Source organism: Amphiura filiformis, chromosome 6 (assembly GCF_039555335.1).
Source record: "Amphiura filiformis chromosome 6, Afil_fr2py, whole genome shotgun sequence".
Taxonomy (NCBI): Eukaryota; Metazoa; Echinodermata; class Ophiuroidea; order Amphilepidida; family Amphiuridae; genus Amphiura; species Amphiura filiformis.
Window position 1 is genome coordinate 51,368,527 of NC_092633.1, and position 15,729 is coordinate 51,384,255.

The following is a 15,729-nucleotide window of genomic DNA, read 5'->3' on the forward strand; positions in this document are numbered from 1 at the left end:
TCCATACAGTTAGTTTGAAATTAGTGCAAAAACACAACCTCTTGCAAATCAGCATTTTTTTCAAAACTTATTTTTCTCCAAAATGCACTTTACAGTTTTTCTTATGATACATCACGATGTGATGAACCCTGCATATTGTAATTCTTGTAATTTGAATCCTGATGATGAAAACCAGCCCTGACTACCATCATGCCATAGCCCTTCAGAAAATTTTCCAATGCTCCCTTCTACTTTCTGTGATTGACTGCGAATAAAATACACAAAACACACCTTTTTCCTGTGTACAGAATTGGGTTTATTGATCATTTTCAAATTAAGATAATTATTCTGATTATTTGTACAAATGGAAAGACTTAATAAGACTATAATGAAATGATGACAAAATTGCACTTGATTTTAAAGCCATATTGTAACATTTGATGAGGATGCCCTCAATGTTTTTTAAAATTCTGCATGATTGTGGTGTACCTATAAACTAACATACTCTCCAAAAATCAAGGATTTACTCTTCATTCCAGAAAAATACAGCACTAATTTTTTGGGATTCAAAAATATTATCAAGTTCTGCAAAATGAAACATAGCTCAATCCTAATCATTCATTTAATCCTAATTGGAGATAAAATAAAATTCACTATTTTACTAACTTCTTGAAAAAAAAAGCCCAAAACATGCATCTTCGGCATGTTTTCTGACAATTGAGTCGCAAAAATCACAGACTTGGAACAAGTCTAAGCATTCAAAATCTTGAGTATATGCCAAAATTGTGCTTTAAGTTTCACCTTTTTGCGTTACTTTTTAATTAAATGGTTGGTTTTAAGAATGAAACATGCCCTTTCCAAAAATTAGAATGCATAAACTGAAATTAGTCCTAGTACAAGTCTTTAGGTTTGATTGTCACAGCACACGAAAAACACCCTAAAATCACATGTTTTTGGCCCTTATTTCCAAAAATTGGCTAAATATTAAAATTGGACTTTTATTGCTAGTTAACAGGACTAACTAAAGGATTAGGATTTAGCTATGTTTCATTTGGCAAAACAGGATAATATTTTTTTATTCAGAAAAATTAGTTCTGTATTATTCTGGAATAGGGGGTAGGTGCTGTAAATTGTGACAATATCTGAGATTTTAAATAAAATGACAGAGTATGTCATTTGATTATTACGATCGAACTAATAGTAAAACGCTCATAACACTGTATGTACATGGCGTGTGGCAACATAAAATAATAATAATGCACTGGAATTAAACAGTAATTTTCTTTGTTTTTGCCTCATCTGTTCGGGTAAAAATTCAAAGGGGACATATTATATCTGACGGTAAAAACTATCATTTTGTGGAAAAGAAATACAATTCTATTTCTTATGGAAATGTTACAATATGGCTTTACCTCAGACCATGTGGTCACTATTAATGGTATGCATTAAAGCATAAATATTAATTTACACTTTTTTTTAAATATCCAATTCTTTAGAAGTTTAATTTAAACTTCCATGCCTAAACCTTTGCTCTCTTGTGTTGTATTGTAAACTCAAATATTTAATGATACATGATCATAAAATAGAATTAGTGTTATATGACAGACAACACAGAGCTTAAGATAAATTTTCCCCTGTATTATCCCAGCAAAAATTTGTTTCTAAAATGTTTCATAAACACCACACAAATAGTCTATATAAGATGATGAAAAATACCATGTTCTACAGGACCAACCTACCCAGATTTTACGTTTTTTTTTTAGCTGAATGCAATAAACAGTCATTTGTTGGCCAAAGAGGATTTATTTTGATGGAAATTGTTTGAAAAAAATTAATAAATATTAAAAATATGCTTGCAAAAAAAATTCCACCTTTTTTTTCTTCAGATTTTTCCAGCTTTTGATGATTTCTTAAATCATTTAGCCTCTTCAAGAAATAAATTTTACAAAAAAATAAATAAATAAAAAATGATCCAGACCAACTGATCCCACTGGGCAAGTCTGCCCACACATAGAACAGGATTTTTTTCATCATTTTATGTAGAAATATTGTTTGTTAAACATTTAGAAAGACCACAGTTTTAAATAAAATTATTTGTATAGATCTTATGGTAACATTTAAAAATGTTTTAAATCTGTTATTGAAATGTTTTTACAACCATTCTATAGCCCAATATTTAAACGCTTTCTGGCAACCTTTATCTGTCCATTGAAAAATGTTACAAAAACATTGTGTGTGTGCTGGGATACTGCACATCAGTACTGATACAGAAATTTTGTTGGGGGGGGGGGGGCTATTAAAGACATAGGTGATCCAAAAGGACGGTGCCTAAATCAAAGTTGCATTTTAATCTCCTCAGTTTACATGATTAAAATATTTAACTGACTATTAAAGAATGAGAATAAACGATATGAATTTTTGTTTTTACTATCCTCTGACGTGGGATAGACAAGAAGCAGGTCTAATATTTTATTATAGTTTGAGCCGGCATCCATTACTTTTAAGTTAAAACACATTGGACCTGTCATCTATCACACGGTCGAGGATAGTAAAAACAAAAAATCCTACTGTTTATTCTCTAAACATAAGATGCCAAGAGTATTATTCTTCAGTTATTACAAAATCTTATTTCAGAATTTAATTACACAATATATTATGAGATTATAATCTGATCTACTGGTTTTATGAGTGGATCAGATTATAATCTCAAATTCATAGTTATTAATACCGGGATGAAAGCTAACCTTCACAATCGGACACAAAATATTGCACATGGTTTTCAAAATATAAAGGAAACAAAATCAATATGTAGCACAGTATACACCACAATTTAATGTTTTAAAGTTGCTATTTGACACTATGGCATGCTAGCAACTTATTAAATCGATCAGCCTATCAGCAATTGCTTTTCCGAAAATCAGCAGAAGTTACGTCACAAAAAACGCTTCACTAATTGCAAATGCTTTCAGCTTTGTTGCACTCACAGTAATGTGAAGGTATTATTTTAATTTTATTGTTCCGAGTCTTTTAACTTCATTAACATTCTTATTTACCTCAACTTTGAAAATATAGACTATCATATTTAAATAATTATATTACATAATTCGTGATGAAAAAATATATTTATATTTTGTTTGTTTTTGTTGGATTTATGTTTCCCACTGTCCCTCATACAAATTACTATACATTTACAATATTAAATTGCAATCATAAAACTAATCAACTGACCTCACTTTTATTTTGAGAGACTCATGTTCAGGCTGCCAGATCATCAAACGACCTGAAGATGCACCAAGGATAAGGTGTAGCACCTTATCCTAGGTGCATGTTCAGGCTGCCAGATCATCAAATAACCTGAAGATGCACCAAGGATAAGGTGTAGCACCTTATCCTTGGTGCATATTCAGGCTGCCAGATCATCAAACGACCTCAAGATGCACCTAGGATAAGGTGTAGCACCTAGGTGCATATTCAGGCTGCCAGATCATCAAATAACCTGAAGATGCACCAAGGATAAGGTATAGCACCTTATCCTAGGTGCATGTTCAGGCTGCCAGATCATCAAGCGACCTGAAGATGCACCAAGGATAAGGTGTAGCACCTAGGTGCATATTCAGGCTGCCAGATCATCAAATAACCTGAAGATGCACCAAGGATAAGGTATAGCACCTTATCCTAGGTGCATGTTCAGGCTGCCAGATCATCAAACGACCTGAAGATGCACCAAGGATAAGGTGTAGCACCTAGGTGCATATTCAGGCTGCCAGATCATCAAATAACCTGAAGATGCACCAAGGATAAGGTGTAGCACCTTATCCTGGATGCATATTCAGGCTGCCAGATCATCAAACGACCTCAAGATGCACCTAGGATAAGGTGTAGCACCTAGGTGCATATTCAGGCTGCCAGATCATCAAATAACCTGAAGATGCACCAAGGATAAGGTATAGCACCTTATCCTAGGTGCATGTTCAGGCTGCCAGATCATCAAACGACCTGAAGATGCACCTAGGATAAGGTGTAGCACCTTATCCTAGGTGCATATTCAGACTGCCAGATCATCAAATAACCTGAAGATGCACCAAGGATAAGGTATAGCACCTTATCCTAGGTGCATATTCAGACTGCTAGATCATCAAATAACCTGAAGATGCACTAAGGATAAGGTGTAGCACCTTATCCTAGGTGCATATTCAGACTGCCAGATCATCAAATAACCTGAAGATGCACCAAGGATAAGGTATAGCACCTTATCCTAGGTGCATGTTCAGGCTGCCAGATCATCAAGCGACCTGAAGATGCACCAAGGATAAGGTGTAGCACCTAGGTGCATATTCAGGCTGCCAGATCATCAAATAACCTGAAGATGCACCAAGGATAAGGTGTAGCACCTTATCCTTGGTGCATATTCAGGCTGCCAGATCATCAAACGACCTCAAGATGCACCTAGGATAAGGTGTAGCACCTAGGTGCATATTCAGGCTGCCAGATCATCAAATAACCTGAAGATGCACCAAGGATAAGGTATAGCACCTTATCCTAGGTGCATGTTCAGGCTGCCAGATCATCAAACGACCTGAAGATGCACCTAGGATAAGGTGTAGCACCTTATCCTAGGTGCATATTCAGACTGCCAGATCATCAAATAACCTGAAGATGCACCTAGGATAAGGTGTAGCACCTTATCCTAGGTGCATATTCAGACTGCTAGATCATCAAATAACCTGAAGATGCACCAAGGATAAGGTGTAGCACCTTATCCTAGGTGCATATTCAGGCTGCCAGATCATCAAACAACCTGAAGATGCACCAAAGATAAAGTATCACACCTTATCCTAGGTGCATGTTCAGGCTGCCAGATCATCAAACGACCTCAAGATGCACCTAGGATAAGGTATAGCACCTTAACCTAGGTGCGTGTTCAGGCCGCCAGATCATCAAACGACCTGTAGCCTTTCAAAATAAAAGTGAGTCCAGGTGATTAGTTTTTTGATTCCAATTTAATATTTATTATACCTGGATGAATGACAACTTTCACAATTGTACACATTTACAATGTTAATAATAAAGTTAATTATGTAATGTTATACTCAATATACAAATCATGTACATTAATTTATACACTTTCAAAGTACACTGCTCTGTGTAATGCATTGTACGTGTAACAAATCGATCACATTATCTATCGTACATAATAGAGTTACACAACATGTATCAGAATAAAAAAGAATAAGAAGGAGACAGCACAAATTGCAGCTAAACAAAAATGAGAATGTGCTTGCATGGTAATTGAACCCATGACCTTCTGCATACTAGGCAGATGCATTATCTAATAGATTATTGACAATGTGCTATTCCAGTTGAAATCCATACACTCCCTATGGAGGAAATGACCTTAATCTCCCACACAGGGGGTGTAGATATCAAATGGTGTCACCATTCAGGTAACCCCATTTGAAATTCACACTCCCTGTGTGGGAGATTAAGGTCATGCCTTCCATATGGGGTGTATGGAGTTCAACTAGTACAGCCCAAACAAGAGAGATGGTAGTCTAGTAATTTGGGCATTAGCCTAGGACACCGATAGTTGCTGGCTTGCTTCAGTGCATTCTCTGATTTTAAAACTGGAGTTTGAGCAAGCACTTAATTTTGTTTGTCTCTGGTAAAAATTGTAGCACAATGGGAAATTAAATTTTGATTTCTCTTGCTCAAGAGAAAATGGAAATGGATTTGAATCGTAAAAGTAGTAGAGACCAAAATAGTGAATGGATGTGACTGACGGTCGCCACCACCTCCTACGTACATGTCCGGATCAATTAAAAAAAAGAAACACACTTAAAATATTTGATATAATACTTTCAATAAACAATATTGATAAACAAATAATACGAGGAATCAGGTAACATACCGTATTTACTCTATTAAATGCCCCGGGATGTTGCATTTTCGAAAAGGCGGAGGGGGCATTTATTAGAAGCGAATCTTCAATGAAAATTCATACATACTCACGATATAATGACGTTTCTGATTGGATTTGCGCCCTTTTTTGCTGGTCATAAATACCGTTTATGACCAGTACGCAGGGCATAACAAGCTGCGTCACGCAGCGTTGGAACCCAATTAACGCGATCCACGATTTGCTAGTATTGCGTACACGCGCATGTCACCGCACCCATCACACGCGGAGCGCAAGAGATGAACGTGTTGACTCCCGGCCGTTCACCTCACTGCTGCTTCCTGCAAGTAGGCCTACTCATTTTCTCCCAATTTTTGAAGGAAAGCGGTATGAAAATGTTATTTAAACTTGTAAACCTTATTATTTTCATTTGTTTTGGATTGCTAACAATGTTCAGAATGTTGGGTATGTATGAACGGGGTTCACGCCTCGGGCATAAACAGCGATCATGCCCTCAATCCTATGAATGAACCCCTAATTCACAAAATATGACTTCCAGAATTCGCGAAAATATGACTTCCGGTTTGATCAACATGGAAGCTCACATACAGGGACCATAGGGTTTCTCTACCGGAAGTCGATTTGTGCCAAAATTCCTTCCCACAATGCAATAAGCCTTTTGCATAACAATAGATACAGTTCATCATTTTCTGCTGTTCTTACATTTAAATTTGCCATCACTGAAATTTTCAGAAAACAGGACTGTCCCTCATTTTCACTTTGGTAAACCCCAAATGAGGGACAGTCCCTCAAAATGAGGGACAGTTGGCAGGTCTGCATATATTATCGGAAAATACTATGAAATCAGATCTGTAAGTGCATTTTTATGCATTTATTTAGTTAAATATATGAACATTCTACTATGTGGCAATGAATTGCATGGAAATGTAAGTTATATAGAATAAGATTTGCCCATGTAATTTCACGTTCATGACATACCAGTTTTTAAGCTTACTTAAAATATGCATGGATGTTAACATGTTATGGCATGGACATTTCCGCATTTCAGTCAAATTTTCTTTGAAAAAAGATGGGTGGGGCGTTTTAATAGAGTAAATACGGTATATCGCATTTTGTACCTAAGCTTTTCCTACATGTATCATTAATGTCATAACATTTAGCACATAGAATATTCATAGAATATGGTACTGCACACACTGCTTGGTTCTCTAGGAGCTGAGAAAGGAAAACATCTCATGGGGGATTTGTTTAAGCCAGAGTCTTAGTTAGCCACCATCTGCCTGTCATTTTAGACCGGGTGTTGCCTTTGACAGATGCTACATTGAGAAAGGCTGTTGACCTTTTAGTTAGACCAGATTTGCAAAACAAAGCCATAGCAACAAATATGTGAACTCTTTGAACCCCAAATGGGATGCAGAAGTCTGGTAAATATTTTAATGGTCAAATTAGGACAGGCAATTTCATTCAAATGACGGGCAAACCTCAAATTCCTAGCTAAGATCCTGACTGCAAGATAGTATGATATCACCATTCTAAATAAAAGTTGGAACATTAACTTGTAACTGCTTAATGCATTGATATTCCCACTGCTATATACAGGGTGAGTCAAAAAAAGTGCAATAGAGAAAAGAATCCATTTTTATTTAAGAACCGAGTTGAACTTTTTAGGTTTTAAAACATTTTATATATGGTATATCCATCAGTGACCTTGTGTGAAAAAAGTAAGGAATTAGCATTTACCGTTTTGTTTTTATGACACATTTTATAGCGCTACCCAATTTTAATGTTTGTCCAAGAGACTTCTAAAATTTGAATGTCAGCCCACTCTGTATTAGGTAGATTTGGAACAACTGCCATTTTCTTAACCTCATTGGCATTAAAATAAAATGGATCACCCAAAGTGTTATTGCCCTTGGTTTTGTTTAAGGAGAAGAAACATTATTTGTTGTTATTTTCATTTTACCTTTACTTTAAAGATGTTTATTCTCTTATCAAAAGATACAAATTTGTAGGCGGGTTTTTCAAATGTCAAAATGAAATGCGTGCAAATTGAAGTGGGGTGAATTTCAAAATATCCAAAATGTTGGACATATTGGGATTAAACAAACTGGTGTTGGAGTCGAGTGAGGTATGAAGGACTTAAAGTAATGTGAGAAAGTTTGTTTGAACAGAAAAAAAGAAATTAAAATAACGCAAAAACAACCTTATTTAAGTTAAAGTCAGTTTCAGATCTGGTGTCTTTACCGTGCACTGTGTGCTCTCATTCAAAATACATGGTACCTCGTGGACAAATAACGAAATTGGGTATCGCAGCAAAAGGACTCATAAAAATTAAACGGTAGTCGCGATTCACTTCATATTTTCACAGAAGGTGGCTATTGAGTGTAGCATTTATAGAATCTTTCAATTTTGGGAAAGTTCGACTTGGTTCTTACATAAATATTGATTCTTTGCTCTATTGCAGTTTTTTGACTCACCCTGTAGTTGCTAATTAAGTCTGATATATATACTGGAAGCATATCAGTTAAGAGTGGCAAGGTAATTGGTCAATACTAAAATGAATGGGTAGGGCAGTGACAGAAATCAGCCAATCATTTTGCATCTAGAGTTACAACAGAGTGTACTTGAATCTTCCATCATGATTTTGCTAACGCGGGTCCTAAACTGCCACCTTCAGTCGTCAACTTTCTGACCGAGACCGAGAAACTTATGTGTTAAAAAGTGTTGGACTTTCCTAGAATCTGGGGGTCTGAGACTGCACAGTTGCGTAGAAATTGACCTTTTCACCGCATATGTTGTTGACCACATATTTTTAGAACTTCAGAGCGCTAGCTTGTCACAAAGGCGCGGCAAGACATGGGTGCCGATAGGCATATACGCTATGGTGCACAACCAAAGTTGCATGCGAATATTTTCATAAGTCGGACACGATCAGGAAGGTAAGTTGTTCAGTTATCACTTCAACCAAAACATGAATTCATGTGCAGTGTAGATGACAGATGGATTTAGTCTATGAGGGTCCTCAATTCAACCCTTTCAGACGAATGTTGTTGACTTCACGCTTTGCTTCAAAGCTATCCATATCAATCTTATTAGAAACCTTTTATACTAGCATATATGTGAGGTCTTCTTGTTCTCTGTTGACAAGGGGCAGTCTTCAGTGAACGGCTCTTTTCCGAGCCACCAAACTTTTAACATCAGCAGGTTGCCGAGGTCTGCATGTTCTCCGTCAACAAGGGACAGTCTTCAGTGAACAGCTCTTTTCAGAGCCATCAGTAGGCAAGGGGCAGCCTACATGTACTACATGAGCTACTCCTGACGAAAGCTTGACAGTTCTAAACTTGTCCGACGCGAACACACTAAAAAACTTACTAATTCTCATCACTGGTGTTACTTCTAATGTTACCTCAGTTAGAATTGTAAATGTCATTCATCTGACAAAAGACATGGTCATGAACTTATTCACCCTTCGCACTCCTGTACTTCTGAGTCACACATGCCACATGTTGGATCTGGGCTCTATAACTGTCATGGCTGTTATCAGACTTTGAATTGTAATATGAAGCAAACCATGATGCTACTACCTGCTGGGTAGTCTACCTCCCTTCATCATTCACCATCTGAAAGATTGCACCTGCAGAGATTTCATTGGGCTATTCCACGTAAAATCCACACCCCCACTGTGGAAGATTTTGGAAATATCTTCCACAAGGGGGAGTAAGTTTTTCAACTGTAATCGGTAAGGGTTAATCATTTTGAAACCCATACTTTATCTGTATTATGATTTTACCTATATCTTCCACAGCTGGAGTGAGTATTTCAAATAGAAGTTACCCAATTGTCTATTCTATTCAAAATTCATACTCCCTCTGTGGAAGACTCTACCTAAATCTTCCACAGGGGAAGTGTGGATTTTAAATGGAATGGCCCAATTTGCCCTGCCATCGGTGCTACCTGTTAGGATCAGCAGGTTTAATCTGTTGTTCTTTATCATCTGCTATACCCATGAGGTATGTGGCCATTTCTTCAGCCGCTGGTTTCTCTGGCATGGCCCAAATGTCTTTCGTTGTGCCCATATCGCCCATGCACATGGGACATGTATTGTGCCTCAATCTCCTGCAATGGTAAAAAATTAAAACCAAAGGGATTAGAACAAAGATTTCTCTCTAGTGCCGTCCTCGGCAGGTCTTTTTGTGTCGACATGTCAAAATTTATCATGATGTCGACACATGTGTCGATATAAACCATACCTGTGTAACAGGATGCCATTTGGACTCATAAGTGCACCAGCCACCTTCTAGTGACTTATGGAACGCTGCATAGGTGACCTCAATCATGTGTAACATACAGTTTATAAACTGGATAAGTACAGATCTTCTTTCATATGTCATTACTGACACAATTGTGTAAAGTCAACCCAAAACATACACCTGTGACACGTTACGAGTTACAACTCATTTTGCTACATGTCATATTTCCTCTATTAGTCGCCCCCGTCTATTAAACCCCCAATCATTTATTTTCAAATAGGCACTTACCAGTTGTCTATACAAGTTTGACAATATGTGTGGGAACACTGCAGCATGACGTCTACCCTCTGTTCCATGCATATACAACATTCACCTTCATCCACTGATTCCAGAGAATTCTCCTCCACACTAGAGGGTAAAAAGAGCAGAAAAATCGAACTTATCAGAATGAAGGATAATTGCACAAAAAACATCAAAATACTATGTGTGGTGCAAATGGGAAACAGGCACAAGGCCAACAAATTGGAGACCCTCTTCACACAAGGTACCAATGCATGATTTACCGCCAAATAACTTATTTCCGAATGCACTCACACATTATGAAAAGAGAAATAATTCCAGCCTCAATGGGACTCGGACCAGTGATCTGTTACTTCATTATTTATGAATCATTATCATTCAAAATCAACTAAAGACATTTAAAAAATAAATGACCTCATTCTTTCTCTGGAGTTTTTGAACATGTATAATGAAATAGCTTCAATAATGGTTTGCTGGTTAATAGTAAAAATAGCCTTGACCTAAAAAAGAACGAGATGAGCCATACTTACGGATTCAGGCTAAATTCAAAATTGATATAAAATATAAGTTTTTGATCGATTACAAAAATTATAAATATACAATGAAAAAAGTTGATAAACAACAATATAAAATTTGTGATAATGCTTTTTAACATAATAGAATTAATTTCAAAGATACATTATTATTGCACCAGTGGTAGAACATGAAGCATACTAGCAGTGGCGTCATTGGGGGGGCACCGACCATGATTGGGGGCACCTGGTCTGATTGGGGGGGCACAAGCCGTTTTTCGCAATTTTCCTATGGGATTTAAAAAAATTCAGATCGATGGGGGGAGCACGTGCCCTAATGCTTCTATGACGCTACGCCACTGCACACTAGGCCTGTGTCAAGATAATAATCAAGGCCGGATTTGAATTGTGGGGAATTTTTGAGATTTCAACTGGAAGACCGTTCCAGGAATTGTAAATAAGGTTGAAAAAGGATTAAAGTTTTAAAACTTTTGATCCAAACACAAGAAAGCTATTCCTACCCCTCGGATTCCTATATTGAGATGACTACTCCATTATTTCATCAGCGAGACTGAGACTGTGATGTTGATCATCAGGTCATGACCTTTTTGACCATAGACTTGATCACAGTCTCGTAGACTCCTGGAAGTCTGAACTTGCCCCAGTCTTTGTTGAGAGATGGCTGGTTGACACTGATTTACATTGCCTCCTTGATAGCCCGTTCAAATCACCTATGGTCTCTGTCTTTGTGTTTGGATCAAAGGTTTTAAACTTTAATCAATATCATTTAATATACTAACAAGGATGAAGTTTCATGAAAAGTTGAAAAAGGTTTGTTATTTTCATCGCCTTACTTTGCAAATATTGCTGATATTTCTAGCCACCCTAGTTCTGAACCTCTTCTTTCTAGAGCATCATCACCTTTTCCATCCACACTAGCCACATCTGGGATTGATGAGGATGGGGAAGCACCATTATTATTGCCTTTTGCTGATCCTCCTCCTCCTCCTCCTAGTTGTTGCATAATACTACTGTATACCTGTACAAATTGTTTGAGCGTTAGCACCCTGGTGGATTCTATTGTACCATTCTTACCCACCTGTGTGAAGGAGAGAAGAGAGAAACAGTTTGAAGAAATGGGCTACTCCAATTGTGGGCTATCCATTTAAAACCACACTCCCCCTGTGGAAGATTTTGGAAATATCTTCCACATGGGGAGTATGAATTTTGAATGGAATGAACACATTAGGCAGCTCCATTTGAATTTCATACACTCTCTAAGAAAGGTTCAATCTGAATCTTTCACAGAGGGAGGAGTTTTAAATGAAGCCGTATAATATGTTCATTCCATATGAAATCCACACTCCCCCTGTGGAATATATTTCCACAATCTTCCACAGGGGTAGTGTGGATTTTAATTGGAATAGCCCAATTCACAATACCCCTATGGAAGACATGACCTTAATCTTCCACACAGGAGTGTAGATTTCAAATGGGGTAACCCATTCAGGTACATGTAACCCGATTTGAAATTCACACTCCTTATGTGAAAGATTGGGGGGCACCGACCATGATTGGGGGCACAAGCCGTTCTTCAGCAATTTTCCTATATTTTCTCAATTTTGTGATCGCCTGGGGGGGCACATGCCCCGTACCCCTATGATGCTACGCCACTGCACTTGTCTACTCCACTCACCTTGCAGCATTTGACTCTGACCTGAGGCTTCCATAACACCACTACTGCGTCTGTTCCTGGCACTATACTAAACACTAGACTTTTCTGAATACCTCCACTCTCCAGCGAACATGTCCTAAAATTCAAAATAAATATAATACAACAGTGTTCAATCTGTGTTCTTGAATGTCACAAAGAGTGTGTTTACATTTTTGGCCAGCCGAAAGGGGGGGCAAGCGATTTTTGGCACACATTCATGGGGCACCTTTTAAGTAAAACGCTCTAACAAGGCTTAGGAAAACAGTATGGAAACGCTTTAATATGCAAATTTTCCTGCTCGCTGCGCTCACAGCATGTATCTAGACCATTTAAGGTTTGCAAATTGGGATACAAAAATTTGGCATGTGCAAGGGGGGGGGGGGGCAAACATTTTTTGGCAAGCCAAGGAGGGGGGGGCAGTGATTTTTGGCAGGCCGTTAGAAAATTTTACCCCCCTCCCCTTCCCGGGGTGGTTCATAATTATTGCACAGCCCCTAGAGAGCATTTTAACAGTTTATCAGTAATGGTTTATAGCTGCCATTGTTTCCTTCCTGGAAACCAAATCAACCTTGGATGACTTCATACAGGATGATGCCATCAGTACATGTTTTAGCCAAGACTACAAACTACAAAATGTAGATCATTATGATGTACCGTAGGTCATCAAATGCATACAAGGCAGTTAACCCGCTTTTGAATCACAAGCCTTGTCTGCTTTTGTGACTGCCTGCTTTCATGATTCCTATTGGTCAAACTAGAATTACGTGGTTTGTAATTATTCTAATATGAGTTGCGTCAATGTAAAGCGCTTTGAGGGTGTTTATGGCATAAAGTGCTATATAAATATCTACATATTTTTATTTACATTTTAACACAGCATGGAACTTTTTAGGGCATTAAACACCTTGTTTATTGCTTGTAAACTTTCTGAAAAGCAAGATAATTACTCAATAGCAAGAATTGCGGCGAGAAAATCGAGATTGTGTTTTTTGCCGGGACTTAGTGAAAAAAAAAGTTATGAGGGGTAGCGGCAAAACAATGTTGCAGCCTCTTAACGCTGGCGAGGTACTTACACTTTGTTGATGGTTTCTACAGCTTCACAAAAATCCACATATTTGAGCGTCGCTAGCTGCCGAAGTATATGGCCCTGTGAGAACAGATAGTCTCGTAGATTGGAAAGTCTCGGGTGGGAATGAGGATGAGGGTTGCGATACACAGAGCCAGGTTTATTTGCCTGACTTGGGTACTGGCCCATTTTATCTGAAAAAAAAAAAAAAAAACAGGATAAAAGGATATCGATGTACGGTACATACAAATACGAGTAGTAGTGTTTATAGCAGACCTGCCAACCTACCAAAGTCAGAAAGAGGGACATTGAGACCAAAACCTTGTGCATGTACAAAAATCAAGTACCGACAAATTCAAAGACTTGAGGTGTGCAATACTTTCAGAATTCAGAGGCTTTGCAGGTCTGAATTTATCACAATAGAGTTGTAGACTAAAGAGAATGCTACAGCAAAATTTTTAAGTGAAATTTGCCCGGAAATTTGCATCATTTTCTGCCGTTCTTACATTTAAATTTGCCATCACTGAAATTTTCAGAAAACAGGACTGTCCTTCTTCACTTTGGTAAACCCCAAATGCGGGACAGTCCCTCAAAATGAGGGACAGTTGGCAGGTCTGTTATAATAGTGAGCAAGTTTCTGTATAATATCTGACTGGATAGAAATTACATGCCAATATACCATACATCTGCTCCTGATATAAACACGCTGAGAGATATCCAACTGTAAACCTACCTAGTATTTAATATCCAAGAGAAGAGCACAACTCACCTTACATGTATATAGACTAAGCTAATTAGCATATAATCCCAACACATAGAATAGAGCAATTATTGAAATATGCATACATGTAGGCACCAAATTGCACATTATTACAAGTATTCCTGCATACATTCCAATGCACAACAGCTTACGTGGAAAAACGACCAATACTCTAGTGTGTTCAGCATTTAAGGTGGTATTTGAGGGATTTTGGAAGTGCTCTATGCATGTTTTAAAGTAGAGCAAAGTACACTTATCAATATGCCTTTTGTTTGAAGCAAACAGACATATGGTTTTCAAAATACATCAATTTATTGCAATCAGGAAATACATGTGTGATGCATGGATATTTAGCAAAATATTGGCGAAAATTACATACATTAAATTTAATGAGCCTTTTCAGTCATTTTAGCTCATTAACTATAGTATAGTATAGTATATACCTTACTCAAGTCAGTAAAGTAAAATCAAATTTTCAGATTTTCTCAAAAACTGGTAATGTTTTATGCTAGTTGGATTCTTTACATGTACATCATTTCCTTTCTGAAAATGTATACTTTTATTATACTTCTCATCAGGGATGTAGCTACACCGGGCGGTGGCGGGCGGACCCGCCCGGCACTCTTAATTTCCACCCCGCACTCAAGTTAATTTTGAGCCCAAATACCCGGCACTCCAGTCTCAAATGTTTCAAAATTAATGAACAATCAGTATAAAACTGAGCAATTCTTATCAAAATTTAATTTTTTACCATTTCATATAAATTTCACCCAGCACTAAAATTTGCTTAGCTATAACCCTGCTTCTCATCATTACATTAAGATAATGAAGTAGGTATACAGACTATACATTGATTATTGATGATAAAAACAGTAAGTATAGATTTATGCCTTATGCAGTGGTGGCACCAGGAATTTTTTTTCAGGGGGGCATTAGAGGGCAAAGTGAATTTCAGGGAAGGGGGGCAAAAATCAACAAATTTTGCCCAAAATTGCTGCAAAAGGGGAAATTTGTGTAATTATGGGGTTTTTGCCTTGAAAGTAGGGGGGGAGAATAATATTGAGGGGGGGGGAACAAAAGGCATATTGATCAGTGTACATTCATTTAATCTATTGAAAACATGCTCAGAGCATTTTCAAAATTCCAAAAAAGATCCTAATATACCACCTTAAGACTTGGCACAGCTCCATAGTGTGACCAATACAGGAGATTAAATCTATATGACTGGTTT

At 37.5% G+C, this 15,729-nt stretch overlaps 1 protein-coding gene across 1 annotated transcript in view; it reads right to left on the bottom strand.

The window, feature by feature from the left end:
- Positions 1-8,383: 8,383 nt before the first annotated feature.
- The window catches only part of LOC140155566 (RING finger protein 141-like), a 29,128-nt gene continuing 21,782 nt past the window's right edge, over positions 8,384-15,729 (bottom strand). Inside the window, exons 2-6 of the mRNA XM_072178453.1 lie at positions 13,746-13,932; positions 12,655-12,769; positions 11,813-12,057; positions 10,435-10,554; positions 8,384-10,012 (exon numbers count right to left, since the gene is read on the bottom strand). Coding sequence (XP_072034554.1) covers positions 9,847-10,012; positions 10,435-10,554; positions 11,813-12,057; positions 12,655-12,769; positions 13,746-13,927 — 828 coding nt within the window. The 5' untranslated portion in view covers positions 13,928-13,932 and the 3' untranslated portion in view covers positions 8,384-9,846. The remainder of the gene's footprint in view (positions 10,013-10,434; positions 10,555-11,812; positions 12,058-12,654; positions 12,770-13,745; positions 13,933-15,729) is intronic.